The following is a 22,101-nucleotide window of genomic DNA, read 5'->3' as shown; positions in this document are numbered from 1 at the left end:
CATAGATTCCTAATGAAGAGTGCTCACCTCGACTCTTATACTCAGTAGTTTTCTCACTTATTTGACATTTTAAAATAAATTCATTAACTAATACAGAAGATTACACCTCCTAAGGTATAATGTGTGATATTTTGATTAGTGTATTCAGTTAAAATGTTTAATATTTCGTGTGTATCAGTGTTTGCCTGCACGTATGTCTGTGCTCCACTTTCAAGGACCAATCAGATCTCCGGGGACTGGAGTTTTCAATGGCTGTGAACCACGTGGGTGCTGGAATTCTCGACAAAATCACCAAGCGCTCTTAACTGCAGAGCAGTGCTCCAGCCCCTTCAGTTCATATACACAACGTCTAATGTTTAAATCGGGTTAATCATCCTAACTCCTCAGACATATTTTTTTCTGGTTAAAAAGATTAAAACTCCTTTCTTCTAGTTTGTTTAAATGTACATTATATGGTGACGGTCTTAAGTGTGTGACAGAACCTGTTCTCATGACTTCATCTTTTTAAAAATATAATAATCTACTCTGGGCTAGAGAGACAGCTTAGCAGTTAAGAGTGCTTGCTGTTCTTCCAGCTGGTCTGAGTTCAGTTCCCAGGGCTCAGGATGAGTGGCTCACACCTGCCTGTAAGTAACGCCAGCTCCAAGGAATCCAACATCCACTGCAGACACCAAGGGCACTGCACTCACATGTGCACACACACACACACACACACACACACACACACCCCTACAACAAAATGAAAAGCTTATAAAATTAATAATAAATTAAAAACAAATACATAAAAGCATTTTAAAGTTCAGCATGTTTTTGTTCCGTGAGGTGGCACATTTCTTCAATCTCAGCACTGAGCAGGCAGAGGTTGGTGGATCTCAGAGTTCCAAGCCAGCATGATCTATAAAATGAAAATCAGTATAAAGAAAAGGAAGGAGGAGGAGGAGGAGGAGGGAAGGAAACGAAAGAGAGAGAAGAGATATTTACTTTGGAGAAATAACACAGAAAGAGCAGAAGGCATGATATACAGTTAACCTTAAGATGTTCTGTGAACTTTTCTTATTTTAGGAAAAACTCAGTATCTCCAAGTCCAAACCTTAAAAAAAAAAAAAAGTCAAATATTTGATAGCATTTAAAAGACGCCTCCTTGACTTACAAAACGCTCTACCACCGGGGAGCGAGGGGTGGGGGTTGTCTTTTTTTAATTAGCCATCTGCTTCTTTACACTTTACGTGTTTACGAAAAGAAATCTCGGACTTGGGGGTTCTGTTTCCTAAGTAAATGTGATTTTGAAAAAGTTATGACTCTCAAAAAAAAAAAAAAACAGCCTTGGAAAAATGGAAATGCAAATATTGTCTTAAGAAACCCGTAGTGATCGCAACGTCCACCACGTTGATTTATTTATTCTTTTTCTATGTGCAGACAGCAGCACAGAGGCTCCCTTGGCCGCGCCCTCCTCGCGGAGGTGGGTCGCAGTCAGGTGATGTTTACGTCCCGTAGGGGTGCGTCCCGCCCTGCAGACACTCCCTCCGCCTTTGGCGTCGGCTCCCCCGCCCTAAACTTTCCGGTTTTAACCCTGGGAAAAGCCAGCCACGTCTGTCGAACGCCAACCCGCCCACATTCCGCCCCTAAACAAACTTGGCCAGGGACAGCCCCGGAGGCTGGAGCCGCCTCAGTGCGCGCGCCCGCCCAGCCCCCTCGGCCGCGCGCCCGCCCCCTCGGGCGGGGACGCGCAGGGGCAAGCGCGCGGCCGCGAGCTGCGGGCGCCATTTTGGACTCTCTAACTGGGCCGAAGCTTCGGGCTCGCTGCTGTCGACCGCTGCTCGCCGAGGGCGTCTCGGGCGGGCGACGAGGAGGTACCGGGGCGAAGGACGCAGACCGCGCGGGACAGAGGAGGGACGCGACGCTCTCCTCCCCACACACCGGGGCAGCCGGAGCCGCAAAGGTGGAGCCGCGTCGGCGCCCGCCGCGGGACCAGCGTCTCGGATGCGGGCGGAGCGCGGGGGGCCGCGACGGCGGGAGCGCGGAGACGGGGCCCCGGGAGGCCTCATGTGAGAGGCGCGGGAGCCGCCGCCGCCGCTGCCGCCGTCGCCCGCGCGGCCCGGGGTGCTGTGTGGGGGAAGCCGCCCCCGGCAGCAGGTACGGCGGAGGTTCGGGGCCGCAGCCCGGAGTCGGGCGGGGAGGTCGGCGGCGGAGGAGGCGGCCGGGGGCGCGCGCAGGGCGCGACGGGAACAACGCCCCGCCCCGCCGCGCCCGGACCTCGATGTCTGTCAACAAGGCGTGGCCGGCGCGCGCTCGGGGGCCGCGCGTGGCGGGGCCGCGGGGAGGACGGGCTCCTCCGGGCTCGCCCTGGGCGGCGCGGGTGCAGGCGGCTGGAAAGCCCCGGGGCCTGGGCGGTCAGTGTGTGCGGAAGCCGGGCCGGGGAGGCGCGCGGTGGGAAACTTGGTGAACTTAGGGGCAGCCGCCCGGGTCGCGTGCTGCAGACCTCCACCCGGAAGCCGCCCGGGCAGGGCATCGCCGAGCCGCCTGCGAGGTGAGAGCGGGCGGCGGTTTTGTTGGTAATGGTGCCTGTTCCACTTGCCCAGATGTTTTTATCTTTTGCTTACACCAAAAGGCTAAGTTTTTTTAAAAAAAATGTCGGGCTGGAGAGATGGCTCAGCCGTTAAAGGCTAGGCTCACAACCAAAAAAAAATGTCCCCGTAGATGTTAAAATGTCTGTAACTCTAAACCTCTCACCCGCCCCGTGTTATCTGCGTGCCGGCTCCCGGTTGTGTCTTGTCTGTGTGTCCAGTCCCAGTTCATCTATTTCCACTGTGCTCTCACCATTCTGAGAGTTAATCTTTTTCGTATTGTTCCATTTTTGTATTTCAGCCAAAGAATGTGTGTTAGGTTTCCTTCTATGAAAAGCAAAACAAAAGGGCATATGCAAATATAATGCCAGAACGGGACTTTTAAACCTAAAGTACAAATTTTTAAAAAGTATTTTTTTTTGCATATCCAGAATATGTAAATGTTTAAGACAGTAAGGGAAGTTTGGCTCTTGGTTTCGGTTTAAGGAAATGTTTGATTAGCTCACTAATTCTTGGTGATGCTCAAATTACTAGGTGCCCCTCATTAGTTGCGTCTTGGACACTTGATGTGAACACTAGCTAAAGTTGTTGCCACCATAGTTTCTCTGGGTTCTTGAAACACTGCAATAAATCAAAACTGCCGGAGCCCAGTTTTCAGTGCTTAGGAAATCTCATTGATATTTAGTGTCCTGTTTTGATACACCACACTCTTCCTGTTCAGCTATAAAGGGCACTTTGACTTCCACTAGAAGCAGTATAAAAGCCCATTACTGTAAACTAGTTGTGTACTAGTGAATGCACCGAATTGTTCTTTATGCAGCAGAGCTTCATGTGCATAGTTAAAATAAAAGCATTGGAAATTTTGAATTAAGAAGGCCAACAAGGAAAAGCAATATTTAAAATATTATTAGCTATTTATTCACTAGTTATTTTTACACCTAATAGTACATAGCACATTTTAACATTTGGTCCATTAGTTTTCCAGTAAGAGTGACATTAATTTCATAATGCTTATGATAGTCCATAAACTTTTTTAGCTATTTATAAACTAATAAGTACTAATATATACTTTGATGATCCATGTATTCAGTTTATATTTAGATCAAGTGTAACCATGTACTTGGTCTTCCTTAGCGTTGGTGACTTTACATCGTCTGCCTTCCCAACTTAAAGGTGGATTGAAATATCCTTTATTTAGATAGGACTGTGTTGGAAGGCAGAAGCAGTGGATCTCTGATTCCCAGGCTGGCCAGGCTCACATAGAGAGCCTGTCTCACATAAAAATTGTATAACCGTAAGGTCAGCAGAGTGTCCTTAGAGTGTTGTCAGTAAGGCTGCTGTCCTCGTTTTGGTTTTGAATCTGTACACTTGACTGTAAAATGAAGTGTTTAATCTTTATGTTCTGGCTTTAGAAGATTTCTCCAGATACAGCAGAGCATCCTGGCAGGAGGTCTGGAAGTAGGAAGACTTTGTCATTCTTTTTTGAATCTCTACCTCAGAATTCTGAGTAGTTTCTGCCAGTAAGAAAGTTTGAGTCCTAAGTAGCAGACTCTTCGTTCTCTGACCCAAATTGAAATGCTAAAATTAAAGTTAAGCCTTGAGGATAAGTTAAAGTTGGAAAACGGGCCATCATGACACGCTTACCCATAGAAGGGCTTTTTATTTTAATTTAATGTCAGTGTTGATCATTCTGACTTTTCTCTGAACACACATAAGAATCTATTCATAGATTCATAAGTTTGAATGTTCCATAAAGCCATCTTGTCATCTGTCATTTTGTTTTCTGAATTCTGCTTTTCTTGGAGACTGCCCTTTTGTGTGTGTGCATACACTCAGATGCAGGAACAACAAAGGAGACAGTTCCTTTTTCAAGGCCTCCTGGACTGACGGTGTAGGGTTGTGCCCTCTGCCATCCTGTTTGTTTTCTCCAGCCCTCAGCCCTCCTCTGCCAGCCTCTGGATGAGAAAGTCTGTACAGACGCACATCCTTCATACCACGGAGGAACCAGATTCTTGCGACATGATTTGTCACAAGTTGGTTGGAGTCAAGCCATCGTTTTGAGTCTTGTTTGGACCAGTGCCTTACTAGATTGCTCTCTAAAAATCATTGTAGATCCTAGACTAATTACTAGTACCAAGGAGTGGTCCAGCTTAGAATAGAGTGCAGTGTAAATCAAGTAACAAATGAAGATGTGTCCTTCGGAACTCTGATTACATGAAATAGCTGTATACAATGTAGAAAGAAAAAGAGCATATTGGGGAACATAGCTGGAGCTTGTGCAGCCCCACTGCACATTTTCAGCTGTTACCCTAAGCTAGTGATGCTCTTGCCAGGGCATTTCTCTACACCACTGCTCCCTCCCCTTTTTTGAAAGAAAAATTAAATTGTTCTTCTCATTCTGGGGACAATCACTTCTTTGTGTGATGGCTTCCATACTGGGCTGAGATGTCAAGAACCCTGTATCTAAAAGATCACCATTTTGCAAACTGAAGCCTCTGACCGTCTTGTAAGTTCCCAAAGCCATGGAGCTACTTTGAAGTGTAGCCAGTATTGAAACCTAGAGAGCTTGGTCTTGGAGCTGATGGTACCGTTTGTCATGAACATCTCATGGCATGAAGGGGGTAAGAATATGTAGGAAATCCATGGCGGAAACATACAGAAAATGGACAGGAAAAGCAGTGACAGTAATGTGTTGGGAGAAGAAACCATATCCCAGCTGAGACAAAGCTTAGCATAGTCAGGCAGACTGCTGTAACTCCTCATCCCATTCATGCAGCTGCAGGTCCAGCTGAGCCTGGAGGACTTAAGGCAAGGGCTTTACCATTGGGCTGTACTCTCAGTCCAGGTTTACGTCCACCAAGCAGAGGTGGGGTATGTGTAGCAGTAATGCCACATGTCACAGGCTGTTCAGTGCAGCTCTGTTGACCACTTAGAGTTTAGAGCTTCATGTGGACCTTGGTGTACCTCAAATTTGACAGAAAGTTGGATTTTATCACTCCAGTTCTCCTTTAGAGTTGACTACAAAGTTTGAGTTATAAATTCATGGTTTACCTAAGTTATAAGTAGTTTTAAATGTAGCTGTTTAAAATCACTTCAGGAGTTTCATCTCCACCGGTGGTTTTCATTGTATTTTTATATTCTCCTTGAATTGTCGGGCCAGGTTTTCATGCGTATTTCTGTCCAAATCCAAACACATTTCAGTAACAGAAGATGAATTTGATTAAAAGTTAAGTAGGATGGGAAATGATGGATTGTCTTGAATAGGATGAAACGAGGAGGAAGAGATAGTGACCAGGACTCCGCTGAGGAAGGCACTGCCGAGAAGCCCAAGAGACTGAGGACGACACAGGAGCGCTCGCAGCCTTGTGACTGGGGTAACCTCCTGCAGGACATCGTCCTCCATGTTTTTAAGTATTTGCCTCTTCTTGACCGGGCTCATGCTTCCCAAGTGTGCCGGAATTGGAATCAGGTATTTCACATGCCTGACTTGTGGCGATGCTTTGAATTTGAACTGAATCAGCCAGCGACATCTTACTTGAAAGCCACACACCCAGAGCTGATCAAACAGATTATCAAAAGGCACTCAAACCACCTACAGTATGTCAGCTTCAAGGTAACCCCTTCCATCCTTCTGTTAACGAGTAAAGCGTCTCACTGCCGTTACTGCCACAGCCAATACAGCTTCTTATGTCCTTAAAATATTTAACTTTTCAGGGAAAGTGCTTAAAGTTTTAAAATTATTGCATGCCTTAAGAGTTCTTTACAAATATTTTTTATATTTGCTAAAGCTAAAATAGTCCTTTAATTTCTTAAAAGAGCAAACGCAGCCACTAAGTGAGCCTAAATAAGTGACTGAAGTTTTCAATTAATGGTGAATGGTTGGCAGCAAATTTGAGGAAAGAGAAATAAACCACAAACGTTAGGGCAGTGGGTCTCCACCTGCTGCTCGAGACTCCTTGGAGGGGTGGTGGTGATGGTGTCAATTATTTTATGAAGTAACAATGGAATAATTTTATGGTTGGGGGTCACCACAACATGAGGAATTATACCAAAGGCTAATAGCCTTAGGAAGGTTGAGAACTACTGCATTAGGGCTGTTCGGTTTGGGGGTGTTGTTTTATTTGTTTGTTTTGGTGGTGGTGGTTTGAGATAGGGTTTTTCCTGCATAGTTTTGGCTGCCCTGGAACTCTCACTCTGTAGACCAGGCTGGCCTCAAACTCAATTTCCTGCCTCTGCCTCCCAAGTGCTGGCATTAAGGGAGTGAGCTGCCACCACCACCAGTGAGTGCTGCTGGCTTCGATCCATTTTTATTTAAAAAACCAACAAAAACACTAAAGATTATGTAGAGACTAAATAGTTTGAGTGTATTTTAGAAGGAAACAAAAGAGGATTCATGGAAAAAATGCAAGAGAGCTGTTTGCTTCATTTCAGTGTTACAAGGGACCCGTAAGACTCACAGAGTGATGAGATGGGCGAAGGAAGGTGGCTTCTTGAGATTTGAATGGTATTAATCACAGTACCTTATGTGAGAACAAAGGTTCAGCACATTGTATTTTGGAGATGAAGAAAGAAATATGGGATACTTGCTGAATCCTTAACGTTAATTTTTTTCTAATATGATTTCTAAGTGATAATTATTGTTAAATGATTAAACTGGGCTAGGCCTGGTGAGTCACTCATGTAGCTCTATGACTTGGGAGTCCAAGGTGAGAGAGAGAATCAACAATTTAAGGCCTTCTCTTAAAAATGTTGAGCATAAAAACCAAAAAGCTGTTGAAAAAGGACAGGAATTGCCTCGTTTGCCTCTATTTCCTGTTTGCTGAAGGGGCCAGCATAAAATCTGTCTAAGCAGTGCTTCTAACCTAGAGCTTTGTGCCCTCACTATGCTGTCTTCCTCGTAAGATAGGAGAGCTTGGTAATAGATATGGCTGAATAGATTGTGGTCATAAAAGTACTGGGTTATTAGGCATAGGATTGCTAATCATAGCCAAAGAGAAAAGAGCTATCAGGATACTGCCTGTTAAGACCAGCCTGGGCTACAGAGTGAGTTCAAGGCTAGCCAGAGATACTTAACAGGAAGGACGCTGTTTCAAGAGGAAAATAAAGATGCCTAGTTAATTTTGAGTTTATGAGACTTCACTGATAGCGATTAGTGTAGATGAATCCCAGACATACTTATTGATACAAATTATTGTTTACCTGAAATTGCAGTAGGCTGTATTATTTGTTGGATAAGGGGTGGAATTCAAGCAAACAAGTGTTGAGGAACTGCTTACCCTCCTCCAGGGAGGCGACCTGAAGTGCTCTCCCTTTGCTTTCCGTCATCTTTGAGTTGCCTTAGAGAACTGTAATGGCAGATGCTATAGAAAGGAGATTGTAAAGATCATTCCTGCATATAGTAGGTCAGCTCGGTCCTGGGTGTTCCTTTATAAGTCTATGACACAAGTCAGGTGTATCCAACATATGGAACTCATAAAACCAGTTGTGCTTAAGTTTAACATTTCTTGTTACAGATTTATTTGTGTGAGGAAGTAATTTCTAATTTAGAAAGCAGACATGTTGCAGGGATTATTCTGGCCTCATGATAATATTTAAGTGGTCACTATAGGCTGAAAAAAACTTATAGTCAGATTAATTAGTCTAAAACAGTGCTCTTCACGCTGTTCAGTAGACTCACCAAGGAGGTCTAAAGGCAAACCGAGCTCAGTCCCACTCACAAAGTTTCTTAGCCATGTGGGCTGAGCATAAGAATTCCAATGGCTTCAGGACTTGGATCATTTTGAGAACTACAATTGGTACATGAGTTTGATACACAACAGCATTTAAGAGCTCCTTCGAGATTCAGAATTTAAATAATTCAGAATTTAGAATTAAGAGCAATGGTATTATAGTTTAACATGTTAGTCTAGAGAAAAAAACTGTTTCCCATTCCAAGGGTTGGTATTTGGTCATGTTATTTTCTTCAGGAAATGTCTCAGTGGGAAATGTGTAAGAAGATCAGCTGCCTCCGTGCTTGTGTAGTTGGACACCCTTGCTTTACTCTGTATTTCTTTTTATTAAACACATTAGAGAATTTCAGGTTGTGTAGCTCATCTGAAAATTCTATACTAGTTTCTTCTGTTGCCCTGAAACAGTTCGTCATGAGACACTGTGTTTACATGTATTACTTGATTTAACCAAGTACAAAATATTATTTAAAGACACTTGATTTCATACAGTTACTTTGAAATAAGTCAAATTAGTCTTTCAGCACCAAATACATATATATATTTATTATTATTATGATGATGATGATGATGAACACAATCTTGAAGATTAGACTGTTGTGAGAGATGATTGAAAATCATTGTCCTTTAAGTGATAATGCATTAAATTAGTAACTTCGTTTCTTGCTTTTATAAAATTAAGATACTCAAGGAGAAATGTGGGTACATGTGTGACTAAGTCGTGTTTTCTTTCAAGGTGGACAGCAGCAAAGAGTCAGCTGAAGCGGCCTGTGATATACTGTCGCAGCTTGTGAACTGCTCTTTAAAGACACTCGGGCTCATCTCAACTGCTCGGCCAAGCTTTATGGATCTACCAAAGGTATCCGCTGGGTTTGTTTACTCCCTTTGCAGAGGAATCCAGTGAAGCCCTAGCATTCATTGTTAGTGCCCACAGTGAGACAGAGAGGACAGCAAAGCAGTGTTACGGTGGAGATCTGGGGTTGTTTACAGTCTTGAAAAATAGTATTTAGAAAAGATTTTAAGGAGTTTTTAATTTGTTTGTGTGTGTGTTTCTTTATAAATATGTGCACCTCATGTGTGTCTGATGCCTGCAGAGTCCAGAAAAGGGTGTCATATCCCCAGGAACTGGAGTTAACAGGCAGTTAGTTAGGAGTTAGCATGTGAGTGCTAGTCGGCAAACCTAGGGTCTCCCTTTAACTGCTGAGCCTCTGCAGCAGCAGTAAACATGCTGCCAAGCAGTTCCTTGTTCTTCCTTGGCAATGTTAAAGACTTGACAGAAGATTGTCTAGGAGTGGAAGTGCTAAAAGAAGCAAGTGAGACTGAGACTGACCATGTCTGAAAAAGAGGGCCATGGGCGCTGCTGTTCTCTGAGCTTTCTGATCAGGTCTGGGCAGTGCCAGTGCTGAGCAAGCATAGTCTGCTTGTTATGTAAGCACTTCTGTCCATGCACTAAACAGGGTTTTTAAGCAAAGTTAATGTCTCTATAGTTTGGATTATCCATCATTTAATTATTCTTAGGAGGATTTATCTACTGTTTGTGTTAGTCCTATATATAAAGAACAGGCTACCACACAACTGTTCTTTTTTAAAAACTTGGGATTTGTTGTTGTTACATTTAGTTGGGGGTGTGTGTGTGTTTATGTGTGTGTGTGTACATGTGTGGCAGTTGGGGCAGCTTACAGGAGTCAGTTCTTTCTGCCATGTGGGTTCCAGGGTTTGAACTTGGTTTGTAAAACTTGGTGATAATTGCTGTTAACCCACAACTGTTCTCTTTGAAACTGAAAAATTACCAGAATCCCTTCTGAGAAAGGTCAGAAAGCTGCTCTCTGGTTTGCTGATGCTCAGGAGGTTAGCATCCATAGTGATGTATGTTTATGTTACTGCGAATCACAACTGGCTTTACAAGGGTCCTAACCACTGAGCTGCATCTCCAAATTAGCTAATTGCAATTGAAAAAGGAATTTTTAAAAGTACGCCACAAGGTAAAATATGTAGGTTAAAGGAAAAAGCTTTACTTTGCCTACATGTAGGTATGTGTACCATATATGTGCCTGTTACCCATGGAGGCCAGAAGAGCACGATCCCTCGAACTGGAGTTGCAGACAGTTGTGAGCTGCTGTGTCTGCTGGGAACTGAACCCGAGTCCTCTGGAAGAGCAGCCAATGGTCTTAACTGATTGGCCATTTCCCCGGCACCAAACATGTAGACTCAGCTCACAGCTCATTTTACTAGAGTGACTCAGGAAGTAATATTAAGTGTGAATTATAACTAGTAGGAGATTGTTCTGATTGAATAGCAGAACCCAGTTAAAATATTGTGAGCTCAAAACCTCTAAGTTTCAAGAATCTTGTGCATTTTGAGATAGAATGTTTTCTCATGAGCAAAGAAGAAACGGAAAAGAGAACCTGTTTACTGTACCTACGTCAGGCGATCTGGTTGGGCAGATTTGGGCTCTTACTCCTGTTCTAATTTTGGCTGAGGCCAAGTCTTCTGTGGACAGTCCCAGGATTCCAGAAGAGATAGTTGTTCAAGGCCTCACACTAAGAACCCGAGTTCACACAGTGTAGGGCCATCTTCTTCAAGCCTAGTGGGAAATGAAACACTCTGATTGTTACCTTTTTTTTACCTGCCATTATTTTTAAAATGTGGCTGGGTGGTGGTGGCACACCTTTAATTCCAGCATTTGGAAGTCAGAGGCAGGCAGATCACTGAGTTCGAGACCAGCCTGGACTACAGAGAGAATTCCAGGGTAGCCAGAACTACATGGAGAAAAAAAAAAAAATCCCAACAACAACAATAAATTATTTATATTCACTAGACTGTTATAAAGTATGTTGAACATAAGTTGATTTTTTTATTATCTGGGCTCTCAGTTTATATATATGTAGTGCTAATTTTAATTTTAAGTCATGGTCTTACTAATAAAGAACTATGATCATGGAAAATTCAGTTGTTTGATTTAAAGATACATGATATTAATGCTTAAGCTATTTAAGCACAATTTTAGAACTCAGTTGTTGAGACACAGTAAAGAAACGACAAGTTAAGGATTGTGACTAGGGAGGTAGGATTTCCTTATACTTCGTTGTCTGTTACCATGGCTGCTTCCTCTGACACTGCTGTGGAGAATTTACAGAGGCAGCTGTAGGATGAGGATGGTGCTGTAGATGTGGGTTGAAGCTTGGTCTTTCTTTTCTTCCCTGAATTATTTGCCTACTGATTATAGCTTATCTCAGCTCTAATTCAAACTTGTGTGCTTTAAATATGCTGTAATTCTTGTTTCTGTAGAATTCCTTTTATCAGATCTGTGTTCAGTACATTATAAGCAAAATACATTAAAATTCAGACTTAAAAATCTCCTTAAAAGATCCAATGTTTTAAATTTGGGTATTTTTTTTTTTCAATGGATCTGGTTGTTTTAAAGACTTTGTGTATGCTTCTATGGTCCAGTTAGTTACAGCCTTTCAGTTGACTGACTTAAATCTTCATGTTTGTCCAGTAGTTTCTAGGTTGGTGCTTTTTTTTTTTAATGTGATACAGTATACCTGACATAAGCTTCCAGTTATGGTGAGAGAGACTGGTAGGCTGGGGCTCTCTTTGATCTCTGAGGCTGCTGGGATTTAGGAGTATTCTGAGGCTTGGAGTGACCCTTTCTTTCTTCCACAGGTACCAAAGGCTTTTTCTCAGAGATGGAAATTACTCTCCTCTTTAACGCTACTTCAGTAACATCATGCAGGGGTGCTGCCTTTTAACAGTTTTGAAATTCTTTAGGGTGCAGACAGACATGCATGGTAAGGAAGCCTTGTAACATGTCATTTCTGAAGAACTGAAACTGTTTTAATCTTTTGTCTTTCAGTCTCACTTTATCTCTGCGCTGACAGTTGTGTTTGTAAACTCCAAGTCCCTGTCCTCACTTAAGATAGACGACACCCCAGTCGATGACCCATCCCTTAAAGTCCTCGTGGCCAACAACAGCGACACACTCAAGCTGTTGAAAATGAGCAGCTGTCCTCACGTCTCTCCAGCAGGTAGGTCATGTTTTTACCAGACATAGTTTGTAACGGTATTGTTTCTCAAATTAAGGAATTTGTTTATTTAATAGTTCTGCTAATGAACGTGTAAATGAATTCACAAAACCATTTCTTCTTCAAAGTGAAATTCAGTGTCCTGATGACAATAGCATAATATCTGCAGTATTCTAGAGCTTAGACTTCATCCTATTTTCTAGTCATTTTATGTGACAGATTGAGTGTAGCATCTGTTGGAAAATGGATAAATCTCATGAGAAGAGAGGAAGGTTTGTTCATTAGCTACTTGCTGCAGGGGCAGAGTATCTGACCGAAGCAGCTTGGGATGGATAAAGCATCTCTTGGGCTCAGTTTGAAAGTACTAGTCAGGATTGTTGGGAGGGTGCAGTAGAGGAGCATGAGGTAGCGGCCTCGTTGGATCTTCTGCAGTTTTGAAGGATAGGCAAAGTGGAGCCAAGTTAGAAAACCTTGGGCCTTAGCCCAGTGACTCGTTTCTTCCAATCAGGCTTCATGAGTAGTTCCACAACCTTCTAAACCAGCACTAAGAGCTGTGACCAAATGGTCAAGCCTGAGTTTATGAGAGGCATTTCACATTCAAACCACAAGGTGGTGCTGTAAGGGCTGCTTGAACTTCTTGAGATAAAATAGAATTCTGCTAACTTGAATTGAGTGTCTTGGGTCAGAACAGTGACTTAGTTACTTCTTACATAGAGGTGTATTTAAGTATGGTTGCCTTTTTGAGAGAGAATGCTCCTTAAAACTTAAATTGTAGAAAGAACATTGTAAGAGGTCTTTCCAACTACTTTATATAGAATTTTCTAAGTATTAGTACATTGTCCAGATTTGAGGTTTTTTAAATTACAAGTGATCTGTACTGAGAAGTATAACTGTTCTCATGCTTGTGCCGATGTCTCATGGCTGACCTTCCACTGCTGAAATTCCTCCATCTTCAGCCATGTTGTTTAGCAGTCTGTCAGGGCTTGTTTGTTTGATGTTCTAAGTATAGCAAAGGATTGGAATTCCCTGAAATGATGTCTTCATCATCATCACTGACTCTTAGAGCATCTTCATTATGACCAGAAAGAAGCCTGCCTGTCATGCTACCCCATTCTAAACGACTCCCTGGACTCCTTTGCTTGCTCTCCCGGACCACCCACACAGAGGGTCTGCTGATAAGGAATAAGCAGACGGACTGTTGTACTGACCTTGCTGTCTCAGCCTCTTCTAGATAGTATAGCCACTGAGAGGGTTACACACTAGAGGCTAAGAAGAGACTCATAGACCTTGGCAGTTATTTTCTGTTTGACCTTGATCACATTTTATTGTGTGCTGTGAGTAAGATGGCTTTCTTAGGTTCATCGTGTACAAGGCCCTTTGTCCCATCCTCTACCCACCTTGTTTGCACTTCACTCCCATGCCCTGGGAGCTGTGATTCCTAGAGAACTGGACTTGTTTTGATCTCCAGTCAGCACTGTGCCTTGTGAAATAGTCTGTCATTTTTTAAAACCTACTCATCAATACATAATCATCATAAAACTTTTATTGAGAAAGAATTTATGAGCCAGGTGTGGTAGTGCAAACCTTTAATCTCAGCACTTGAGAGGCAGTTAGGTGGATCTCTGTGAGTTCGAGGACAGCCTGGTCTACAAAGGAAGTTCCAGGACAGACAGGGTGATTATATAGATAAACCCTGTCTCAAAAAAAAAAAAAGAAAGAAAGAAAGGCTGTGTGGACCATCTTAATTCACAATTCATGTGATGATTTATTGACTTTTAGTGTCTACAGCATCACTATGAATCTTCATTGTGACCAAAAGGAAGCTTGACTGGCATGCTACCCAGTTCTAAGCAACCACTGTTGCATTTCTGTTTCTATAATTTGTCTCTACTGGATAGTTCCTACACATGGGATTGTATTATATGTGTGCGTGTGTCTGCCTGGTTTCTGCTACTTAGCGTGTTTTCAAGGTTGTTGGTGTTGTATAAGCCATTAGGATTTCATTCCTTCTTGTTGCTGTGTAAAATCTGTTGTGTTCATCTGGTGCTCAGTTGCTGGATGTTTGGGGTTTTTTTCTACCTTTTGAGAATAACAGATCATGCTTATGTGGAAATCCATGTAGCTTTGTGTGGACATACTAGTTCTCCTGGTGTATAGCTAATGATAGGGTTGCCAAGTTATGCAGTGGCTATTGACTCACTTGAACTGTGCTACGTGCCACACACTGGCTCCAGTATAGTTAGGTTACCAGAGCAACAAGAAGTGGCAAATCATTAAACAAAGATGTCCTCTGGGAGTTCTAAAGGAAGATGTTAGGGAGGATTTTCCAGAGCAAAACTGATTAAACCCAAAATGTGGGCTGAGGGTAAGAGAGTTGCCCTTGCACACTCCTCCATCTTCACTAATGCGTCTTATCTTCCTCATTCTACCCATCCCAGCTGCTGTGCCCTAGTATGTATCATTGTGGTTTTCATTTGTACACACATATGGCCCAGCCCAGCCTTACTGCCACCCTTGCAGGGCCTCTCTCACTCTTGGAACTCACTGTCTAACCCAGGTTAGCTGTCAACCTGTGGGGAGCCTCCCGCCTCAGCTGCCCAATTTTGTAATCTAGGATTGCAGGCATGAACCATAATGCCTAGATGCATTTTCTTGATAACTTTGTTGATGTTTTGGATAGGTCTTAGCATATAGCTCTGGCTGGCCTTGAACTCTCAATGATGTACCTCCTGTTTCCTGAATGCTGGAGTTAACGGCATGTGCTATCATGCTATTTGATGACTTTTTTTTTTTTTTTCATGTGCTTAATGGACATTTGTTATCTTTGGAGAAATACCAATTTGGATTTTTGCCTGTATTTTTCCTGCTGCTCATTTTTAAAATTGTCATTTTATTATTGGCTTATGTTTGTCACTATCCAGTTAATATATTTAATGCCTATAACTGGTGCGTTAGCTTATACTAACATCTGCTTATCAGATCTGTAGTTTTGTAAGGTAGAGTTGTAGGCAGGTCTCAGGTGGCTTCTGTGACTAGTGCTGTCAGTCTAGACTCTGTCTGGAAGACCCAGGGAAACGTCACTTCCACTGTCTGCCATACTGTGGGGTGAGTTTGTGTTGTGGAGGCTGTTGGCACCAACACCTCCTTTCTCACTCAGTTTCCTGTGGTGGAGGACGGCTATTAGAGTCTGCTTGCTTATTTCTTTATTTTGACTTTATGTTTGAAAAAGTAATTTATCTAAAACTTGCTTATCTTAAAGCTAGCAGTTAGCATCTTAAGTCCCATTTGTGCTTTGACTCTAACTTCCTTTCCAACATGAGAAGAGTAAACTTGAGTCTAAAACAGCGCTTGTGTTTAGATTAGAACCGTGCATGTAATTTATCTTCTAAGGAGAGTTGTGTCACACCATAATACAATGATAGGCATGGAGTCCCTGCCAGATCACAGATGGTGGGATGTAAGACCGTTGAGCAAGGGGGCATTTTGAGAGTTATGATGGTGGCAGCTTCTTTAGTAGTTTCTCTTGTTTGCATCTTTAAATTTTTCTGAGTATTTTCCCTTTGTATTGAGCTTTTTGATGTTGCAGAGATGTGGTTAGGTTGTTTTGTGTGGCTAGGGCATATTTCAAAGTATGTGTGTATCTAGAAGAACAGAAATTTCGCAGTGGCTAAATGACACACGATCCCACTTTTGTCTGTGTCTTATTTTGTGGGTCACTTTGTCTCTTCTTTGATTATATTGCCTGTTTTGGTCCACTCCTGTCAAGTTTTGCTTTATTGGTAGTCTTGGTTTAAATAATAGTTATATTGAACTTAAGAGTCTCTTTTTATATTCTAGCTTTGCTATCTTTAGATAGTTGTGTAACTTTAATTTTTTTCAAATTCTATTTTTAATGATGGTTCTTAAATGCTTTAACCTCCCTTGTAGCTACCACTCACCAGGGGTGGTGGGAAAGAAATGATAATGGGGGAAGTGGAGTGTTGTCTGGAAATCTATAGTTCAGTTTCATAGGTTAGGAGGCAGCGGCAGCTCGACCCACTTGCAAACACTTCACAGATACACCAACAGTACCACAAGTTCTGGGCTGTGCCTCTCTCAGGAGACCAAAGATCAGCAAAGACATGAGACCCACAAGTGTTGCACAGCTAGCTGTACCAGCAAGCCAAGCTGTCCCCATCACTCCGTGGAGTCCTATTTACACCCTCCAGCATCGCTGTCCTCCACTTGCCTTGCCTCAGTACGTGCATCCAATCAGCCAGAGTCATTGGAAGCAGCAAGAAGCTGCAGCACAGCACCAGAAGTTTGTTGGTGCGTTTCTCTCTATAGAGTCTGTCTTAGTCAGGGATTCTATTCCTGCACAGAACATCCTGACCAAGAAGCAGTTGGTTTATTCAGCTTACACTTCCATACTGCTGTTCATCACCAAGGAAGTCAGGACTGGAACTGAAGCAGGTCAGGGAGCAGGAGCTGATGCAGAGGCCATGGAGGGATGTTCTTTACTGGCTTGCCTCCCCTGGCTTGCTCAGCCTGCTCTCTTATAGAACCAAGACTACCAGCCCAGAGATGGCACCACCCAAATGTAGCTCAACTATGCAGTGTAAGGCAGACCAATCCGTGCGTGTTGTTAGCAAAGAGTCCTCCATCACGTGTTCTTTCCCGTGCTTGCTCCTTTCTCCTATAAAGATACTTTGGAGATCAAACACTGACCTTTGGGGCAAACGTGTGTTGAGGATTAAGAAATTATTTTTCTTAGAGCTCAAAGCTCTAAGAAACAGATTAACAGTTTTGCTAATCTAGTTCCTTTAACCCATTTAAGAGTGAGAGTTTCATATAGCCTACACATTTGATAGCCTGATTGCATATTGTTACTAGGTAAACTAGAACCATTTGACAGGCCTTTTCTCACTTTGTAAATACTTTCTTTTATTCATATGGTTGTATCTTATCTCCTTTCTTCATATTATGATTACATTTTGAATTTCAGATACTATCCTCTAGTCTGTGTTCTAATTGAACGCGAATTTTTTTCTTCATCTGTGAGTTTAGTGTAATTTCTTTATGATATGGCGGCTGGTACTCAAAGCCTGAGCTTGTAGCCAACCCTGGGCTACAGAGTGAGTTCCAGGGAGGAAAAAACCGAGTGATGCTGTACATTTCTAGGATGAATCTTACTTTGTTATGGCATATTTTTAAAATGACGGTTATGATTTTCTTGAGTTATAAATGAGCAACAAGGATATAGAATTGATTTTACAAGACAGATAGTATGAATGAGTATAACTTCTAATTCATTATCACAACTGAATTTTTAAAATTGCATTATATAATGTGGCTGTTTTCTAGGACATGCACTTGCTTAAACAGTTGAACAGATAAATTTTAAAATAATTTATAAATAATTGGGCTTTGTCTCCCCCCCCCCCCAGGCATTCTGTGTGTGGCTGACCAGTGTCACGGCTTACGAGAACTGGCCCTGAATTACCATTTGCTAAGTGATGAGTTGTTGCTCGCACTGTCTTCTGAAAAGCATGTTCGCTTAGAACATTTGCGCATTGATGTTGTCAGTGAGAACCCGGGACAGACACACTTCCACACTATCCAGAAGAGCAGCTGGGACGCCTTCATCAAACACTCACCGAAAGTCAACCTAGTGATGTATTTTTTTTTATACGAAGAGGAATTTGACCCATTCTTTCGTTATGAAATACCTGCTACGCATCTTTACTTTGGGAGATCAGTCAGCAAAGATGTGCTTGGCCGTGTGGGCATGACCTGCCCGAGACTAGTGGAACTGGTAGTGTGTGCCAATGGGTTGCGGCCCCTTGATGAAGAGTTAATTCGAATTGCAGAACGTTGCAAAAATTTGTCAGCTATTGGGCTGGGGGAATGTGAAGTCTCATGTAGTGCCTTTGTTGAGTTTGTGAAGATGTGTGGGGGCCGCCTGTCTCAGTTATCCATTATGGAAGAAGTGTTAATTCCTGATCAAAAGTATAGTTTGGAACAAATTCATTGGGAAGTGTCTAAGCATCTTGGCAGGGTATGGTTCCCAGACATGATGCCTACTTGGTAAGGGGCTGCGTGACACAGGACATGATGAGAGAGTAGTACCTTCATTCAAGAAATGTACTCTCACTACAGTTTATCTGCTCTCCAGCTGACACAGTGCCCCTGTTTTGTGGCACAGGAATGTGATATCTTTGAGCTATGAATGATTTTTATGAATGATGTTTGTCAGAAGACTTAGAGTTGCTTCAGAGAACTCCTTTTTTTGTAGCCTAATAGCAATCGTATGTTTAAAAATTTAAAATGTGGTTTCATATTTGAAAGTAATATCCAATTATGAAATTGAGATAATTCATAGTCTGAAGGAAGCAACCTGTATATTGTAATATCTCAGAAATGTTCTACTAGGTTTTCTGAAATGTTCTCTATGCATTTTTTAAAAAAATGTAAACTTGACATTTTAGGGTCTTCAGTTATAAATACACCTGTTATAAGGTGTTTAATATAGCTCAGGAAAGTGAGCATTTTGTGAGAGAAATGTATGATAGTGCTCATAAGACATTGGTTGAATGTTTTCAAACATTATGAAGCTGTTTTAAAAATAAAGATATAAATATCAAAGTACTTAGAACGTTCACTGATGAATGTTGAAGTGGTGGTTCAGGAGGGCACACAGAGCCAGGATCAAATCTAGAGAGCTCCATGGAGTCGGAGAGGTAGCACTCAGCCTTGTATAAACTCTAGGTTTCTTGTGTAATATGCTAAGCCACATGCATTCTCTTGTTATATTACTAATGTCTGTGGTGCCTGAGGCACCGTGTGTAAAGGAATGCTTTGCTCTCTCTAAGTATTTAAACTATTATTAAATATTTAAATTAAAATTTTACTTTAAAACAAATTGAAATAATTAACAGTGGAGCTTTATAAATTGTTTATGAAGTTTCATGAAAGGATATTCGTCTCCAGGGAACTTTAGTGACGGCTCATGCTTTAAGTTTGGAATTACATAGCTACAATAAATACAACGTTAAAAATCAAAGAGCATCTGTACAGTTCAGAAACACTAAATTTATAAGAAGATATATTTCATAATAATTTGCGTAAATATTACTCAGTGAACTGGAACATTTTAATAGGAAAATATAGTTTTGTGATTGTCAGTTTGGTTGAAACTGGTATTTTATATTAAGTTATGTAGCTTTTCCTATTACTTTCATATGAATAAAGGTAAATTCTAGACTTTATAGAATATAAAAATACTAAGTTTTGGTTATATATAGTTTTGGGTTTTTTGGTTTTCGTTTTTTTTAGATCCTGTATGAGCTTGGATTCTGGGCACTAGTGCTAACTAATGTCTCTCCTGAGAGAAGTTAGTAGTGACTTACCCCACAGGATGCTTCAGAGCCTGAAATGGCTCTTAAAGTACCCTGATAATTATGGAAGCTGACAGTCTTAAAAATAGATAAACTTACTGAGACTAAAACAGAATGGCTGTGTACACAATGCATGCTTTTCAAGAGTGGTGGTGGTCTTTCAGGCACGTAGGGATGAGAAGGAAAAGACCGACCCAGAGTTCCGCACTAAAGGCAACTTAGAATATTTCACTCTTAAACAGTAAGAAGCTTTGACTGTACAGGAAATACTTGTGCTGTTTTGTGTTTTGTTTTTCTTTTTAATTTTTTTGAACAACATTGAAAAATGGAGTTGATGGTATATAGTCAGTTTTACTAACCAAAGCTTTATTTGAAAACTTTTGTACAAATTGAATTATATGCTTGAATACTTTAAGTCACTTTATAAGCAAAATGCATAGCACTTAATTTGTTTATACTGTAAAATATATGTTAAATGGTTTTATCAATTTGAGAATAAAGATAGTTACTAATGCGGTTGTATTTTTATAACTTTAGAGAACTAATCAAACACACACACAAAGCTATGACTTTAGTTTCCGAGCTATTATTTGGTAGTCTTTTTTAGGTGGACTTTGTTAGTCTTTTAAAAGGTAGCTTGAAGATACAAAACTAGGCACATTGATTCTGTTCTGATGCTCTAATACCTGTGAAACTTATCATGAAATGTAAATTCTTTTATGATTAGAAATAAGGCGTAGGTTTTTTATGTATTCAGAATGAACCCCAAGAGTTCAGGAGGTTCTCAGGCTAAGCTGGTGAACACTCTTGGCAGTTTTCAGTTGCACGTCCTTCCGGGACTGCTTGTAACTGCAGTCCCAGAAGATCTGTTGCCTTTGACATCCATGGCACCTGTGCTCAATTACATACACATACCTAGACACCCACGCATAATTAAAACAGAAGGATACATATGTTTTAAAAACCATTCTTAGAGTTTCCTAAGCAAGCCTTTAACCTAGCAAGCCATATTAGAAATCTATATTAGAATAGTTTTAAAACAATAGAAATTAATTTATCTTAAATAGGTTTCAGGAAACAGATCCAATTTGTTGTAATAGGCCTTGCTAAACAATAAATAAGTTACTGTAATCTGTTTGCAAAACTTGTTTACATTTGATGCAATGTTAGCAAAAAGTAAGAAAAGTATGGCCTGTTGCCGGCCTGTACCTCTGCTCTAAGGAAAAAAAGCATTTTCTCAGAGAGTAAAAGCTTATTCTTAGAATTAATGATCAGCTCGCCAAAATGCAAATGCCTAAATAGTTCCAACAAGGAAGAAACTCTTGGAGGCACTTGGAAGACCATGAAGCCACCTGGACATGAAAGGGTAAAAATGTGTTTCTTTTCAAAAGTCAGCTGGGTGTGGTGGAACAGACTTTAAGCTATTTTGAAGGCTAACCTGGTTTCACAAAGTTAAAAAGTTAAAAAGGATTGTGGAATATAATAGTTCAATGGGAGAACTTTCCCTTCCGTGTGTGTGTGTGTGTGTGTGTGTGTGTGTGTGTGTGCGTGCGTGCGCGCGCGTGAGAGAGGAGAGCGTGCACACACACACCCCTAGGACCAGACATATCACACCTTAGGGAAACTGAAGATGTACTGTTTTTATTAAACACTTTGTAATGTGTTTTGGGTTTTCACTCCCTTACTCTGCCATCCATCTTGCCAAACTCCCTTCTACTTTCATGTCCCCACCCCACCCCTCATCCCCCACCCCCTGGGATCCACTATGTTTAATTAGAGATGCTCTAATGAACTGCTGGTGGCAGGTTACTGAAAGATGGACAATCTAGGAGCGGCAGTATCACTGGAGAAACTGACTTCTCTTCCCCCCCCCCCCCCCCATCGTACAAGCTGCTGGTAGTTTGTGAAGGGTGTGGCCTCCTGAGCTCCATCCCCATCCAATGACTTAATATTTACAACCCCATCTAGGGCAGGTAAACATGCTGCTGTGAGTTCCAGTTGGAGTGCCATGGCCTGCCCAGATGGCAGCATTTCACGGTGCCCCATGCCACCACCACCCTCCCCCCCCCCCCGCGCACTTGGGTGATTTCTGCTGTCTCTTCCGTATGTTCACCGAGCCTTCAAGAGTGAACTGTTAACTCTTTGCACTTGACCCAGATATTAGAGTCTTGTCATTTTTTCCTTTTGATTTGTCTAGGGAGTCACTATTGAATAGAGATTCTGAGTACTTGATAGTTATTTCACCTTTTAGCTGTTGGCTTCTATCTGCAACAGTAAATTACCTGTTAATGAGCCAGAGTAATGGGTGAAGCCCTAATCTTCAAGCTCTTAGAAGAAATACTACACATTCATAACTTGAACTGACATAGAGATAGAAACACACCGTAACTCACGGCAACAAAGCTGAATC

The 22,101-nt window shown here is 41.7% G+C and overlaps 1 protein-coding gene across 5 annotated transcripts; it reads left to right on the top strand.

The window, feature by feature from the left end:
• The first annotated feature begins 1,738 nt into the window (after positions 1-1,738).
• Positions 1,739-21,039, top strand: Fbxl3 (F-box and leucine rich repeat protein 3). 5 transcript variants are annotated; one of them, XM_021182285.2, is made up of 5 exons: positions 1,739-2,133; positions 5,829-6,177; positions 9,027-9,149; positions 12,147-12,318; positions 17,742-20,203. In XM_021182285.2, the coding sequence occupies exons 2-5, from the start codon at positions 5,830-5,832 to the stop codon at positions 18,383-18,385; spliced, it is 1,287 nt and encodes a 428-aa protein (XP_021037944.1). In that variant the 5' UTR covers positions 1,739-2,133; position 5,829; the 3' UTR covers positions 18,386-20,203. The 5 variants fall into 5 exon arrangements, with proteins under 5 accessions (XP_021037944.1, XP_029324883.1, XP_029324884.1 ...); XM_029469023.1 differs by having other exon boundaries at positions 1,858-1,939; XM_029469024.1 differs by having other exon boundaries at positions 2,062-2,133; positions 5,829-6,033; positions 17,742-21,039.
• The last annotated feature ends 1,062 nt before the right edge of the window (positions 21,040-22,101 follow it).

This window comes from Mus caroli, chromosome 14 (assembly GCF_900094665.2).
Source record: "Mus caroli chromosome 14, CAROLI_EIJ_v1.1, whole genome shotgun sequence".
Lineage (NCBI taxonomy): Eukaryota > Metazoa > Chordata > Mammalia > Rodentia > Muridae > Mus > Mus caroli.
Note: the sequence above shows the minus strand (reverse complement) of the source record. Positions and strands in the feature narration are given on the sequence as shown.